The sequence below is a fragment of the Mustelus asterias genome, chromosome 13 (assembly GCF_964213995.1).
Source record: "Mustelus asterias chromosome 13, sMusAst1.hap1.1, whole genome shotgun sequence".
Taxonomy (NCBI): Eukaryota; Metazoa; Chordata; class Chondrichthyes; order Carcharhiniformes; family Triakidae; genus Mustelus; species Mustelus asterias.
In genome coordinates, this window is record NC_135813.1 from 61,684,687 (window position 1) to 61,701,114 (window position 16,428).

Below are 16,428 nucleotides of genomic sequence, written 5' to 3' on the forward strand. Positions count from 1 at the left end.
TACAGGAATACAGAATAAAATGTTAAAATTTGCCATTGACACCAAGTTTGCAGGTGTGGCAAATAGTGAAGATGATTGAGTGCACAAGTACAAAGACAGGCCAAAAGAATGGACAGACAAGTGGCAGGTGGAATTTAATATAAAGATGATGGTGCAGAAGGGACAGAGTCAGACAATCTAGATTAAACGGCACAGGGACAGAGGAACCTGGGGTTTCATGTGCATAAATCTCCAAAGTTGGCAAGACACATTGCAAGAGTATTTAGCAAAGCATTTTGGGCTTCATAAATCGGAATATTGAGAACCAAAGCAGGGAAGGTCGACTAAAACTTTATAAAGTTTTGTCTAGTTTTGGCCAAAGTTGAGGAATGTTGTGAAAGTTCTTGAGAAAATGCAGAAGGGATTTATCTGAATAGCTCCAGAGATGAGGGAACTTAGTTACAAGGTTAGGTTGGAAAAGCTGGGACTGTTCTCCTTGGAGTAAAGGAAGTTGAGGGGGATCTGAGAGCTTTATAGATTATAGTAGGCTTAGGCAAGATGGACTGAAATGCTGCTCCCATTGGCTGTTGGTACAAAAGCTAGGGGACACAGGTTTAAGGTTTTGGGCAAGGAATGCAGGGAGATGTGAGAAAGAAAAAAGAACGAGTGTAAAACCTAGAACTTGTGGTTTACAGTGTGGTAGAAACAGACAGTCAATGGTTTCAAAAGGAAATTGGATAGGATAGGCACGAGGGAAATAAACTTGCAGGGCTAAGGGATAAAACAGAGGAGTGAGACCGACTGGATTGCTCTGCAGAGTGCCAGCAGTTACTTGATGGGGAATGGGAGGCACAGTGGCAGTGGTTAGCACTGCTGCCTCACAGCGCCTGGTTTGATTCTGACTTTGGGTCACTGTCTGTGCGGAGTCTGCACGTTGTCCCCATGTCTGCGTGGATTTCCTCTGGGTGCTCCGGTTTCCTCCCAGTTTGAAAGACGTGCTGGTTAGGTGCATTGACCCAAACAGGCATCGGAGTGTGGCGACTAGGGGAATTTCAGTAACTTCATTTCAGTGTTAACGTAAGCCTTACTTGTTACTAATAAATAAACTTTAACTTCTTTTGGTGAGTTGGTGCAGACTTGATGGGCCGAATAGCCTCCTTCTATGATCTCTGATGCCATAATGACTCTGCAAGAATGCGTTGGGATAGGAAACTTTTAGCAGCTTTGACTTTCAACAAGAAACACAACGTACATGACATATACAAGATACTTTATCATAAAGAAGAGTTATTTGAAAACCGAGAGTAAAGTGAAAGATCAAGGATGAATGTACAGAGCTCTCAACACTGCACTGCTGAGTGTGGGACTGGGTCATACAAGACCAGGAAGATTATATCTGATCCCTGTCTTATGCTGGCTACTTTGGTCACAGTAAGAGGTTAAAGTCCAACAGGTTTATTTGGTAGCAAATGCCATTAGCTTTCGGAGCGCTGCTCCTTCGTCAGATGGAGTGCATATCTGCAGATATCCATTCCATCTGACGAAGGAGCAGCGCTCCAAAAGCTAATGGCATTTGCTACCAAATAAACCTGTTGGACTTTAACCTGGTGTTGTTAAAACGCTTACTGTGTTTACCCCAGTCCAATGCCGGCATCTCCACATCATGACTACTTTGGTCACAGCATGCTTAAAAACTCGATTGTCAAGCTGTGACCAGTGATGTAAAAGGACCATCAGGCAAGATGACATTCTCCATAAACAGTCTGACACGCAGCTGAGGATCACACATGGGATTGGCACTTGAGATGAGATAACGAGGTCTGCAGGCACCCATGAAATGTTCTCACGTCTGAACCAGCTCGTTCAAGAGAAACATTGGAAAAAGAAACAAAATTAAATCAATGGAAGTGAAAACAAGTTGGTTTCTAGGACAGCAGCTGAGCTGAACCACAATGCCAGTTTGTGCCCCAGAGCAAATTGAAAATCCACACCCATGGATCTGCATTAGACAAGTAATGGAACTGGGGAAAGGACCAATTTTCTGTCAAAATAAATCAAAACTGCCAGAAAAGAAGCCAACACTAAAAGACAATGGGTAGAAAATGATGCAAAGTATGTCGATGCAGGGAATGAGATATTAAACCTATACCTATGTTAATTAGCAATGAATATTCACAGCTAATGAAATAATCATTATCCAGAGATCCAAAAACCTGTCACGAGGATGAGAAATCTATTATGTGGATAATGACTTTCATGCAAAGCAGCTCTAATCTATTGATTTAATTTCCCCGTAGCACACGGCTGTTCTCTACATCCAGAAAAAGTGAGAGAGAGCCAAGGGAAATGTCAACTGAGGCTGGTCTTGTGGGGATGGAATTGCAACTCATCTGATTCGCAAGCCTTTCTTGCTCCCTTTACAGAATCATCACCAACTTTCTTCACCAAGGCATATGATAATCCCTGCAGTTATGGTTGCCACTTTCCACAGGTACTGATATTGGGTTCCCCCTCAACCCTAGTGGGAGGTCAAACAATGACAACATCTAACTCGCTCAAGGCTACAAACCGAACACTGTTATTCAGCATTAAGAGCATTAGCACAGTAATATCTAGCTCCACCTAGTTAAATACTCATTTCAAATGTTGACCAGGAGCTGTTGCTTTCTTTGATGCATTTGTTTTCTGACACACCTACCTGAATTGGTGGCACAGTGGTTAGCACTGCTCCCTCACAGCGCCAGGGATCCAGGTTCAATTCCAGCCACAGGTCACTGTCTGTGTGGAGTTTGCACATTCTCCCTGTGGGTTTCCTCTGGGTGCTCTGGTTTCCTCCCACACTTTGATTTGACTTATTGTCACATGTATTAACATAGTGAAAAGTATTGTTTCTTGCACGCTATACAGAGCATACCATTCATAGAGAAGGAAACAAGAGTGCAGAATGTAGTGTTACAGTCATAGCTACGGTGTAGTGGAAGATCAACTTAGTGCAAGGCAAGTCCATTCAAAAGTCTGACAACAGCAGGGAAGAAGCTGTCTTGAGTCGGTTGGTACATGACCTCAGGCTTTTGTATCTTTTTCCTGAAGGGAAAAGGTGGGAGAGAGAATGTCTGGGGTGCGTGGGGTCCTTAATTACACTGGCTGCTTTGTCAAGACAGCGGGAAGTGTAGAGAGAGTCAATGGATGGGAGGCTGGTTTGCTTGATGGATTGGGCTACATTCATGACTTTTTGTAGTTCCTTGCGGTCTTGGGCAGAGCAGGAGCCGTACCAAGCTGTGATACAACCGGAAAGAATGCTTTCTATGGTGCATCTGTAAAAGTTGGTGAGAGTCGTAGCTGACATGCCAAATTTTCACTTTAAAGATATGCGGGTTAGGTTGATTGGCCATGCCCAATTGCCCCTTAATGTCAGAGGGATTAGCAAGGTAAATATGTGGGGGGGCAGTTACAGGTATAAGGCCTGGGTGGGATTGTCGTCGATGCAGGTTCGGTGGGACTCCTTCTGCGCTGTAGGGTTTCTATGATTCTGCATCAACTTCGACTGTAATTTGAGCTCATTGCTCCAGATGGCGCCATCTTCTCAGTTTCATCCCTATGGGAACCGAATGCATTTTTACAGGACTTATTCTTCATCCATCTGCTGCCTTTCCACTCACGTTAACATAACCATTAGCTTGAACAATGTCAGTGAGCCTCTGAAACGGAATTTCCTTTGTCTTTTATACAAAACTATCCATTAATAGGAAACAAAGTATTCTGCACAAATATTAATTAAATAGAAGTGGCTTTCAACTACATATGACAATCCCAAAGGCAGAAAGCATCAATATATTACAAGGGAATATTTCAAGTTTTCAGAATTACATACCCAAACTTTTCAGAACAATGTGAGCATTTTTTGGCGTTTTCTTCTCTCCTGCTGCAGTAAAAATCACAAACTAAAAGGAATGAAAGAATTGAAGCTTTGGAATGATGCATCTGGTATTATCTAAAATAAAAGGGAGATTCTTGAGGTTGCTCACTCGGACTTAAGACTGTAGGGATAGTAAGATATAAGGTTTCAATACAGTTCTCGTTTAAAGGCCAACCCTAACACATCAGGTCCAGGAAACAAGTTTTAGTCAAAGGGCTGACTTGGGAGAACTTTGCCCTCGGAAAGTTGCTACAATTAAGCAGAGGTTTACTTTTCACCTACTGAATTTTGAAGGCATCAAGCGTTAGTACTAACTTAGAATGCAATTCATTTCAGATGACCAGCATTTCCAGGTTAGGTGCAGCTAGGCAGATGTAGAGAAAAGCTCCCTTTTGCCTGTCCCAACCTCAAAAGGGGAGCCAATCGATTGTCAACTGTGTGACATGTTTCCATTTCCTGCTGAACCAAACATTTGGCCTTTCTCAATGAAATGACCAATTTTATACCAAACCTGTTCAAAAAATAGGGGCAAATTCAGGGATGGTTGACCTTTGCTGACCAGGAATGGCCTTGGATTTGCTGAAACTCATTTCAATAGGAGGTTTCTAACAAGTTGGTTAATGGTTCAGTTTGGCTCAATATTTTTGTATTATAGGTGGGATCTGTACAAAAATTACATTATTAAATAATCATAACTGTTTTATTAAAATAAATCTAGAAATTGATGACAATAAATATAAAACTAGATGGATAGATTTTGTACCATCTACAGCTCAGTTAAACACAGATGTTTCATTTACAGTCACCCTGGGCTGCATAGTCAGGGCAGTGTTTAGTGCAGACATTATTGTAAATTATTCCTCCAGCAATCACTGGAATCCCCACCACCCACTCTCCTGGAACTCGGGGCTAAAACATTAAAATCAGTTAGTGAAAAAACTTTAAAAGTGGTAAAAGATTTTTTCACAAACAGCTCAATGAGGATCATGGTCATGAACCCAATTTGTCTATCTGTCCCCGTTTCACCAGACGATGGACGCCCTAGAATCAGATAATTGGGTTGTGAAGAAGAGGGGGTTCCGGAATGAGCACAGAGTAATGCAAAGGCCAAAATACTCAGTTCTTACTACTTATCTGAATCCATATTTAAAGTTCCATCCACAGTGTAGCTGGGATGAGAGCCAGTCAAGCTGCCCCTGGATTACAATTAGGCCAAGTGTCAAAATGGCCTGGGCTGACTTTCACTTTAATTTATCGTCTTCCCATTCGCCAAATCAGGGCAATCCAGGATTTGGATCGAGTGAGTATAGGATGTCCCACACAGAGCTCAGAATGAGCAAGTGGAACCTATTTGCTCATTTTTAAAGTCAATAATTGCTTGCATCAAACACTCCCAGATTGCATGAGGGTCAGCAGAGCTAATACACAATGACACTCCCTTACCCTGCCCAACATGTACCTCTAACCCTTCTTTCCTCTTCTCCCCCAACACATCACTGCAACATTTGCCACTTCCTAGGGAATTTGCCAAATTTTATGCTACTTTAGATTCAAACCAATAGAGACTGGTGCTCTGTGTTTACATAAAATAGGGACTGAGTTCAGATTAATCCAATTTCATTCGCTCAATCTCCCCCTTCTAATAAGAAAGGGGAGATTTTTGCAATGGTTAAAAACCTGGTATACAAGTCTTGCTTACATACAGATTCCCGTTGCCTGGGGTGCAAATTATAAATTGCATTTTACTGATCAGCTCTTGCATGTTTTTTTAACAAATCAAATACGTCTCTTAAGAATTTCAGTGATTTCCAAGAAAATTAGTAATCAGTTTTAACTGAATTCGTAGGGTGTGCAGAATGTTATCTTTTTATCATTAGGCTCAATATCCCTCCAAAAATTAATCTGTGCGCTACAACGTCAGCAGCCAAAGTGTTTAAAAATTAAAATTGCACTTTATAATATTCAGCAAAGTGGCACACATGATAAGAAAGGTGAAGTATTTGGTGGTTAAAGGTATCAATAATGGCCGTTCTATCCAGTGCACTTATGATGGAGATTAGATACAGTTTCCACCTTGGTCGTAAACACATTCGCCACTGGCTAGTTAACAATCTAAGACCGGCCTTTGCCAGGTAATCTGCAGAGTTTAAAAATGAATAATGAATGCATGCATTCAGAAATGAATTGCTCCGAGTTTCCTCTCTTCTTCCTCAGTGAGTGGCTCCTTGTTCAGCAGTCGATTGTGCAATTTGTGGTGTTTGCCGATACCAAGTTTAGGCAGCCCTCGGTTCAGCCCCTCCAGCAACGCGCACGCCTTACACAGCTTCTGGCTGGAAATGTAACCACAGCGAGTGCAGTTTCCCTGTGTGGGCATCTTTACGTCCTCCTTCACAGACAGATTCTCACCGGAGTGAATCACATCCATGATGGCACTGGCCCGGATCGACTCCAGATCTTTCAGAAAAGCACGGGCATAACCCCTGTACGCATTAGGGGAGTACACACATTCTGTAGAGAAGTAGTCCAGTTTCTTGAAGTAAGCATACAGCACAATTTCTTTCTCATAGGCGTATTTGAGTGGTTTGCAGCGGGGAATGGCCCCCTCGCTGCCTGTGGTGATTGAGGTGCAGCGGCGGAGTCGGGCAATGTCGCCACGAAGGAAATTCATCAGGACAGTCTCAGCAACGTCATCGGCATTGTGACCTGGAGAAGGGGGAGAAAGAAGGATGTCATTACCCTTTAGACCCACAGATGCACTATTACAGGTCAATCACTGTGCAGGAGCGCGACAGGAACCCACATCACCAATTGGCCTCCAAATCGAGGCCATCCAGATGACTCAATGTGTTATACAAAATGGGGGCGGAGGCCGGGTTGAATCATGGAACAAGTGGGACAAGCTTAACTAACAACCAAGTGCCGTGCACCCAGTGGTTTCTGAAAATTACCATCCTAGACCAGCCTCTCAGCCCCAGTGAATTGCTTTCAAACCTATCTGTGCAGATACTGAAGGTGGTCATATTCCTCATACTTTGGGATTTTGTTTTGGCAGTCACCTGTCCCAGTCCAAAGCCCTCCATTGCTCCAACTCTGGATTCCTGCTTGTTGCTCAGTCTTTCCACACCACCCTCCGAGCTGAACTCCCAGCCATTCCAGAAACGGATTCCATGCCATGAAAAACCGAGGGGAGATGAATAGAAATCTTTTATTTTGTTTGGGAATGCACTGCCGAAAATGGTAGCAGAAGCAGATTAAACAGCAATTTTCAAAATGGAATTGGATAAATACTTCAAGAGGAAAGACTCAGGGCTGTGGCAAAGGAGCACTGGAGTGGGGCTAATTAAACAGACCTTCTTCTGTGCCGCCTCATCCTATAACAATGGCTCTAGGAGATATGCTTATTCTCAAGGTCATGCTAAAACAAACAACCTTGCCTTGTTACTTAACTTCTCACAATTAATGTATCCTTTGTTCTCTTAATGCTTTTGGTCTCTTTCCCCACTCTTTCCCAAATTTCTTCACTTTAAAAAAAATCATTCATGGGACATGGGCATCGTTGGCTGGCCAGCATTTAAGGCCATCCCTAGTTGCCCGAGGGCAGTTGAGAGTCAACCACATTGCTGTGGCACTGGAGTCACATATAGGCCAGACCAAGTAAAGGACATTAGTGAACCGGATGGGTTTTTCCAACAATCGACAATGGTTTCGTGGTCATCAGTAGACTCTTAATTCCAGATATTTTTTATTGAATTCAAATTCCATCATCTGCCATGGGAGATTCAAACCCAGGTCCTCAGAATATTTGCTGAGTTTCTGGATTAATAGTCTGGCAATAATACCATTACCTTCCTGGCCACCTCCTTCAATTGTCAAGCGGTTAACCATTTCTCTCCCAAAGGCACATTATTGTATGGATCCTTCTTGCCTCTATACTGAGTCCATACATATACTGACATACCACCATCTTTTCACCCAATACTGTAATGGTCAATCAACCCTGGTCAACTGAACAGTTGTAGATCTCTGGGGTATCAAACTCCAAAGATTCACAACCCTTTGAATGAAAGAATTTGTCAACTCAATTCTAAATGGTCCAACCCTCACCCGGAGACCATGCTCTCTGGTTTTAGACTCTCTAGCCAAAGAGACAACCTCTCAGTATCTACCTGCTTAAATCCTCCCACTAGTAATAGGCCATCAAACTGAAAATGATGTTTCACAGAATCTTTAAAGTGCAGAAGCAGGTCATTAAGCGAATCGAGTCCACACTGGCTCTCTGAAAGAGCATTCTTTTTAGTTCCACTCCCCTGCTTTACCCTTGTAACTTTGCAATTCTTTCAAATAGCAATCCAATTTCCCTTTGAATACCTCGATCGAACCTGCCTCCACCATCCAATCAGGAAGTTTATTCCAGAACTTTAATTCCACTTTTGTTCTTTACTCTCCATCCAAATGACTTCCAACTCTATGAGCCCTTATCCTTTGCAGCAATTTTTCATGTTGTGTCTTATGGAATGCCTTTTGAAAAGCCAAGTATACTACACGGGTGGCACAGTGGTTAGCACTGCTGCATCACAGCACCAGTGACCTGGGTTCAATTCTGGCCTTGAGCGACTGTCTGTGTGGAGTTTGCACTGTGGTGGGTTTCCTCTGGGTGCTCCAGTTTCCTCCCACAGACCAAAGAGGTGCAGGCTAGGTGGATTGGCCATGCTAAATTGCCCCTTGGTGTCCATGGTAAATGCAAGGGGTGACAGGGATAGGGCTGAGGTGAGGTGCTGGGTAGGATTTTCTTTCAGAGTCTGTGCAGACTGAATGGGCCGAAAGGGATTTCATGGTACACGCTTTATTTACATCTGCAAAAAACTCTAACATCTAGATTTGTCAAACACCATTTCCTTCTGATAAAACCATTTGAACTCTGCTTAACCAAATGATTTTCTAAGTGTCCTTTTATCAGTTTAAGAATAAGGGGTAAGCCATTCAGGACTGAGATGAGGGAGAACTTCTTCACTCAGTTGTGAACCTGTGGAATTCTGTACTACAGAAAGCTGTTGGGGGTCAGTTCGTTAGATATGTTCAAGAGGGAGCTGGACGTGGCCCTTGTGGCCAAAGGGATCAAGGGGTATGGAGAGAAAGCGGGAGTGGGATACTGAAAGTGTATAATCAGCCATGATCATAGTGAATGGTGGTGCAGGCTCGAAGGGACGAACGGCCTACTCCTGTATCTGTTTTCTATGTTTCTACCACTTCCCTAATAACAGATTTCAGCATTTTCCTGACAGCTCATGTCAGGCTATTTGGCCGGAATTCCGTTTTCTCGAACAGTAGTGTTATATTTGCTAATCTCGAAACCGGTGGGATTGGTTCCAGATTCTAACACAGTAGAAAAATCACAATGACTTTGGGAATGTTTAGCGTGGCGCAAGCACAGACTTTGTAAAAAATTATGGACCGCTGAGTGATAATCCAAATCCTCAGTTTTCCCATTACCGCGGGGAGTAAAGAAGCAAAGGGGTGAGATGAATGGGGAGAGGTAAACAAAAACAATGTGGGGCTGGGATTATATCAAATTACTCCACACAGTTCCAAGTAGCTAACACAACACAATGTAAAGAAACTTGGGAGATGATCACTATACAAATATCTCAGATTAACTAAAATAAAAACAAAGTTACAATTGTTGATAGACAGAGGTGGAATTGATAGCTTTGGTAATACACGGAGTGCAAGCCATCCTGAGATATTGAAACCTAAACATATAGAGGAGATTTTCGCCATGATGGAGATGAGATGGAGTGTCAGGGAGCAACGGTCCATCTTTTACTGGAACTGAACTGGTCCCAGTGAATATTTAAAGTCATTGTGTCATGCATATAAACTTATGAGTGAGGCTAGATGGATGGGAAGTCAATGCGTGTTACCTGTGCAGACCTTGTCTACCTTCAGCATCATGGCTCCTCGATCAAGAGCTTGCCGCCTGAAGACACCACAGAACGTGCAGTTATTTTTCAAACCAACTTTCTTCACAATCTGGTCCATTGTCCAACCATACAGCTCTTCATAGGAAACGATCTTGAGGGGCAAATCGTATTCTTGCTGGTTTCTCTTTACCGTCTCCAAGGAGTCATCGCGATAACCACTGATGCCTTCATCCACAGAGATCAGCATCAGATTTAACCCATAATCATACCGCTCGTTTAGGACTTTTAGAACGTGAGCTAAAACAGTTGAGTCTTTCCCACCAGAAGCACCAATTCCTACAGTCTCTCCCTTCTGGAAAAGCTTTGCAGATAGGATTGTCTGATGAACCTCCTCTTCAAAGGCCCAGAAAAAGCACTCTTTACAAAGGGAGTGGCCTGTTTTGGGCCGCCTGAGAGCTGCCGTCTTCTTGTCACAGCTGCTGCAGGGAATGGGCATGTTGGAGTAGATCTGAAAGAGCAAGCAAAGTGAAATGATTGAGCATATCTGAGGTGCAGCCAACAAGAGTTACTATAATTAAGCCTGAACATTTGCAGTGCTTTACAGTAAAATCCTTTTCATTAATAAGACCATAGCAAACTATTTTATAGCACACTGTGCTTTGCAAGGGGATGTGACAAATCTAGATTGTGATATGTCAACATTTCTTAAACCTTGGACTAAGGAAAAACATGACAGAGCAATATTTTTTCTATTCCTAGATACTGATCCACAGGACTGAAGAGAATATGAGAACATCGGAGCAAGAGTAGACCATATAGTCCATCGAGTCTGCTTTCTCATTCAACATGGGCTTCAAGTTCATTCTCCTGCCTTCTCCCTGTAACCCTTGATCCCCTGATTTATCAAGAACCTGGACAGACTAAAGATCTGTCTACCTCTGCCTTAAACGTATTAAATGATGACGCATCCACAACCTTCTGGGATAGAATCCAAAGATTCACAACCCTTTAGGTGAAGTAATTTCTCCTTATTTCAGTCCTAAATAATTGGTCCTTTATCCTGAGACTGTGCCCCCATGTTCTAGATTCCACAGCCAAGGGAAACAGCCTCTCAGTGTCTACCCTGTCAAGACCCAACAAATTTTGGGCCCCAAAATATGCATATCCTTCCTTAAATACGGATACCAAAATGGCACAAGGTGGTTTACTCTCATTATTCAGGGACTCCAATTATTTGACTCAAATGCTTAAGGGGGAACCTCAATTTAATCTTTCACCTGAAATACAGTGCATGCGAAAAAGCATTCCATTTATGCTGTACTGAAGCATCAGCTTAGATTTGACATTCAATTCCTGAAATGCAGCTTGAAGCAACATTTTCTGACACTTCAGAGCAAAAGCTAAAGTATCTATGTTTTCTTTTCACTGCTCTGGTATGGCATGGCAGTAACATGCATTTCAGCAGTGACACAACGGAAGGCTTAATGATTTTTTCAGAACTCTTTGGCTATGCAACATGCCACAAGGCAGCCAATCTTCGTGCTTTGCATTCCTTCCACACTCAAAAGATCTTCTAAATGATAATGGCCAGGGCAATAAGTCTCCAGCACTTACTTGTACACTGCACATTCCTGCACAATTATTTTGTAAACCAGAGGCCAACTGCCTAGCAAAGGACTCATGAAATGGTCATTCATAATTTTGGAAACCTCAGTCTGATCACCCCTTAGTCTCTTCTGCTCTAAGGAAAACAACTCTAGCCTATCCAATTGCTCCTCATAGCTGCAATTTCCACACCCAGGCAACATTCTTGTAGATCTCCTCTGCATTCTCTCCAGAGCAATTATGTCCTTCCTGCAATGTGGCAATCAGAACTGTATACAAAACTCCAGCATTTTGTACAGTTCCATCATTACATCACTGTTTTTGTATTCAATATCTTGCCCAATAAAGAAAACTTTCCATGTGCTTTCTTGACCAGCTTGTCCATCGTCCTGCCACCTTCAAGGACATGTGGACATGAAGTCCAAGATCTCTCTCTTGCTCAGCCCCTCTCAATACCTTCCTGTTTGAGTATTCCTTTGCTTTGTTTGCCCTCCCCAAATGCATTATTTTACACTTTTCCAGATTAAATTCCATTTGCCCACTCAACCAAACCATTGATATCATTCTGGAGTCCACAGCTATCCTCCTCACTACCAACTACATGGCCATTTTTGTGTCATCTGCTATTTCCCAATTATGTCACCCACATTTAAGTCTAAATCATTAATATACACAACAGCATGGCCTCCACACCGAGCCCTGTGGAACACTGGAAGCCATTTTCCATTCGCAAAAACATCCAACGACCATTACCCTTTGTTTCCGGTCACTGAGCTAATTTTGGATCCAACCTGCCACCTTCCCCTCTATCCCATGAGATCTCACCTTTCTGACCAGTCTGCTATGTGGCACCTTCTCAAATGTCTTACTAAAATCAATGTAGACAATATTCACTGTGCTACCCTCATCAATTCTTCTTGATACCAACTTAATATAATTTTTTGATGAAGACACGATTTTCTCCTAATAGAACCATGCTGACTAACTCTGAACAATCTGTGCCTTTTTCAGTCATAGTTTATCCTGTCTCTCAGAATTTTTCAATAATTTGCTCACTACTGAAATCAGGCTGATCAGCCTATAGTTTTCCGACTTATCTCTTGCACTCTTTTTAAACAATGGTATTTCATTTGCAGACCTTCAACCCCCTGGTACCTCACCCGAGGCTTGGAAAATGATCCTCAGGGCATCTGCTATTTCCTCCCTGGCTTCCCTCAACAGTCTGGGATACAATCCATCCAGCCTTGGTGATTTATCTACCTTCAAGAATGCCAGTTACTCCAGCACTTACCCTGTCACTATGTTTATTATATCTAATATTTCATACTCATCCTCTTAACTAGTATGTCTGAATCATCCCTCTCTTTAATGAAGACAGAGATAAAGTACTCACTGAGAACCCAGCCAACATCTTCTGAATGAACCCACAAGTTACCATGTACATCTCTAATGGGCCCTACCATTTCCTTATTCACTTGCTCTTAATGCATTGGTAAAACATCTTAGAATTTTCTTTGATTTTACCTGCCAATTTGTTTTTGTATCCTCTTTGCTTATTCCCATTTTTACTTCACCCCTGTGCTTTCTATACTCCACTAGGCTTTATACAGTATTAAGTCTTTTGTGATTGTCATAAGCTTTTTTTCCTGCTTTACCTAGGCCTCTATACTTCTGGATAACCAGGGGCTCAGCAGATTGCAGGCTGCTCAACCAGTAACTTTTTTGTGATTGCAGTAACTTATTCTCTTGTTAGTCTTCTCTGCCCTTTTGTCAGACCTCTGTTCTATTATACGCAAAGCAAATGGAACCAAAAAAATTACAGAAATATTGCTAGATTAAATCAATGGGCAAAACTCTGGCAAATGAATTTCAACATTGGTAAATGTGAGGGCATCCACTCTGGGCCAAAAAAGGACAGAACAGGTTACTTTCTAAATGGTGGAAAATTAAGTAGAGTGTTTGGGGTCCAGGTATATAGATCATTAAAATGTCATGAAAAGGTACAAGATAATCAAAAGGATAATGGAATGCTGACCTTTTTATCTAGAGATAGGAATACAAGCTTCAATCATACAAAGCCCTGCTTAAACCACACCTAGAATACTGAGCAGTTCTGGCACCCACCTTAGGATAGATATATTCGACTGTGCAGCGTAGATTTACCAGAATAACATCTGGACTCCAGGGGTTAAATCACAAGATGAGATGACACAAAATGGAGTTGCAATTCCTGAAATTTAGAAGATTATGCAGTGATTTAATCAAAATTTTCATGATATAAGAACAGAGAGGATTACTTTCTGACAGCAATCTATCATGTGAGAAGATGGTTTGCACGTTGGTGGTCAAATATGTTAAACATCACCTGGTGTGGCTCAAGAGCGTCACTCTGGCATGGCAATCTCTGATGTACTTGTTGCAAAGAAAGCCAGTGGGCTGAGAAGGTGCACAATTTGTTGGCTTTGCTTTTCTCTGGGCTCTCTTCTCAGCTAATAGATTTCCGATTCTGCTTGCCTGTTCCAATGTTCCTCTAGTTAGCCCCACAGGTGAGATGAGGTAAGAGTAACTGCTCTTGATATGAAGGCTGAATGTGGCATCAAGGAACCCTGTCAAAACTGGAGTCAATGGGATTCAGAGGGAGGACTCCATTGGTTGGCGTCAACCCTATCACATGAAATTTGGTTGTGATTGTTGACGACTGCAATGGTTCAAGAAGGCAGCTCACCACCACCTTCTCAAGGGCAATTGGGGATGGGGCAATAAATTGTTAGCATGGCCAGCGACACCCACATCCAATGAAAGAATTTTTAAAAGTTCCTAATTGTCAAGCATACACGTGACTTCATTCAGAAATTATTTATGAAATCAGTTTATATCATCTCTGCAGTTAGAATGTTCCAGATCCACACTACTGAGGGAAAATACTCCCCTCTCGATATTTTGTAAGTTATCTCAAGAACTTATCCTAATGATTTTAATGAGGACCTCTAGTTACTGATCCACTTGCCACAGTGAATATTATTTATCTTTAGCTACTCTATTAAAACCTCTAATTTTTTGAAAACCTCTAACAGTTCACTTCATAAACGCTGTTCCAAGTAGTATACTCCTAACTTTTCCAACTTCTCATAACTGAATCCTCTCAATCTTCGTAAGCCAATTCAGCCCGGCTTTTTAAAGGTTCTTTTTGTCCCTGAAATGTGGTGCCCAGAATAACCTACAGCATTCCAGCGGAGGTCTAACCAGTGTCATGGCCCTTTGGCCCAACTCATCCATGCCAACCAGGCTTCCTAAACTGAACTAGTCCCAGTTGCCTACATTTGGCCCATATCCACGTACCTGTCTGAAGAAGGGAAAGGGTTAATGTTTTTTTGTACTCAATGTATTTTGTACCTAAAAGGTTGAACTTTGTACCTGGACTGTATCACAAACCTAACGTTTCCTTGTGGCGAGTCATCCCTTTTTTATATTGCTCCTGGTAGTAGCATAAGCCATTTGTTCATGTCTTTCATCTTTTACTTTAGTATAAGCCATTTGTTCATGGTTCCCTCGCTTGTTTATATCATTCTGATAAAACAGACAGTTGAATATAGATTTTAGTCTTTCTTTCTCGTAGGCTTGTCTGTGATTTAAGCAGAGGAAGCAGCGACCAAATGGTAGAGTGCGAGAATGGCCGTTTGAAGGAGGACTCCCACTGGGACAGTTGCACTCAGTCACTTCAAAGGAAACGCTGCGGGAAGAGCAGGGGACCAGAGGTGACACCTTGACTGCAACGACCAGAAGAATTGTGCTTTATGACCCAAGGATACCAGATGGTTTCTAACCATGATCCAAAGACTATCAGAAGCTGTTAAAGGAACTATAATTTACGATCAAGGACTGTTAACTGGACTTTGCTTCATGACTTGTATTGGGAACCCTGATGTATAAATATCCATGCTTCTTGTGTTCAGTGAGAACTTTGGCTTCCGCTTTCAAGGGGTCAAGTTCTCCCATAAGCTTATGAGAATAAAGCATGACTGTATTTTGACTCATACCAGCCTATAGAGGTATAATTTCCGACTTCACTGTCCAAACGTCTTTTAAATGTTGTAATTATACCCACCTCTACCACCTTCTTTTGGCAGCTCATTCCAAATACCCACCACCCTCTGTGTGAAAAGGTTCCCCCTCAGGTCCCTTTTAAATCTTTCCCCTCTCACCTTAAACCTATGCCCTCTAGTTTTGGTAAAGGCAATGATTCTGCTGTCATTCATGCCTCATCTCTACGTATCTAAAAGCAAAATACTGTGGATGCTGGAATCTGAAAAAATAGAAAATGCTGGAAAATCTGAGCAGGCCTGACAGTATCTGTGGGGAGAGAATAGAACCAAGAGACTTTCCAGCATTTTCTGTTTTTGTGTCACTCTCGTTTTCCCTACCCTGGGGAAAGACCCTGTCTATTCGCCTTATCCATGCCCCTCCTGATTTTATAAACCTCTACAAGGTCACCCCTCATTCTCCTACACTCCAGCGATTGAGAAAGTTCTTGACACTTGGCTTTACGTTGGGCCGAATGGCCCGTTTCCATGAAGTCAATGCAATGTAATATCTGCTTCACACCAGGAGGCGGTGCAGGGAAGGCCCTCGGTGGACAGACTAAGAGGAGGGGAGAGTTAGGCAGCAGCAGGGGCCCGGATCAGGCCGCGGCACCCCTCAGCGGACATGCTCTGCCGCTACCTCCGGGTGCAGCACCGCCAGCCATAGGGCCTACCCGCATGGGAGCCCCGGCCTGTCCCATACACATTTCCATCTTGCCGGCTCCTTACCTCAGGCGTCCCCAGACCAGCATCGTCCGCACCGCCTGGGCCCGCCCAGGCTGCCTCTCCCATTGGTCAGTGCCACACCGCGCAACCGCGCCTCAGGATTCTCCGATTGGCCAGCGCCGCGTGGCTCCGCCCCAGAACTTTCCGATTGGTCGGTTTCACGGCACGTGGTCCCGTCTCAGGGCTCTCCTATTGGTCAGTG

General features: G+C 42.9%; 1 protein-coding gene across 2 annotated transcripts; it reads right to left on the reverse strand.

Moving 5' to 3' along the window:
- Nucleotides 1-3,574: 3,574 nt before the first annotated feature.
- Nucleotides 3,575-16,312, reverse strand: ctu1 (cytosolic thiouridylase subunit 1 homolog (S. pombe)). 2 transcript variants are annotated; one of them, XM_078226875.1, is made up of 4 exons: nucleotides 16,230-16,312; nucleotides 13,546-13,651; nucleotides 9,817-10,324; nucleotides 3,575-6,598 (listed from the first exon to the last, which is right to left on the reverse strand). In XM_078226875.1, exons 3-4 carry the CDS (start codon nucleotides 10,310-10,312, stop codon nucleotides 6,069-6,071), a joined length of 1,026 nt encoding a protein of 341 aa, XP_078083001.1. In that variant the 5' UTR covers nucleotides 10,313-10,324; nucleotides 13,546-13,651; nucleotides 16,230-16,312; the 3' UTR covers nucleotides 3,575-6,068. The 2 variants fall into 2 exon arrangements, with proteins under 2 accessions (XP_078083001.1, XP_078083002.1); XM_078226876.1 differs by lacking the exon at nucleotides 16,230-16,312 and adding an exon at nucleotides 13,787-15,330.
- Nucleotides 16,313-16,428: the final 116 nt, after the last annotated feature.

What these genes read in the sequence shown, in the direction of transcription:
- ctu1 (XM_078226875.1), bottom strand. Translation starts at nt 10,312, where the DNA reads ATGCCCATTCCCTGCAGCAGCTGTGACAAGAAGACGGCAGCTCTCAGG. An exon ending in GGTAGACAAGGTCTGCACAG is followed by an intron (nt 6,599 to 9,816) that starts GTAACACGCATT and finishes CCCCTTCTCCAG; the next exon opens with GTCACAATGCCGATGACGTT.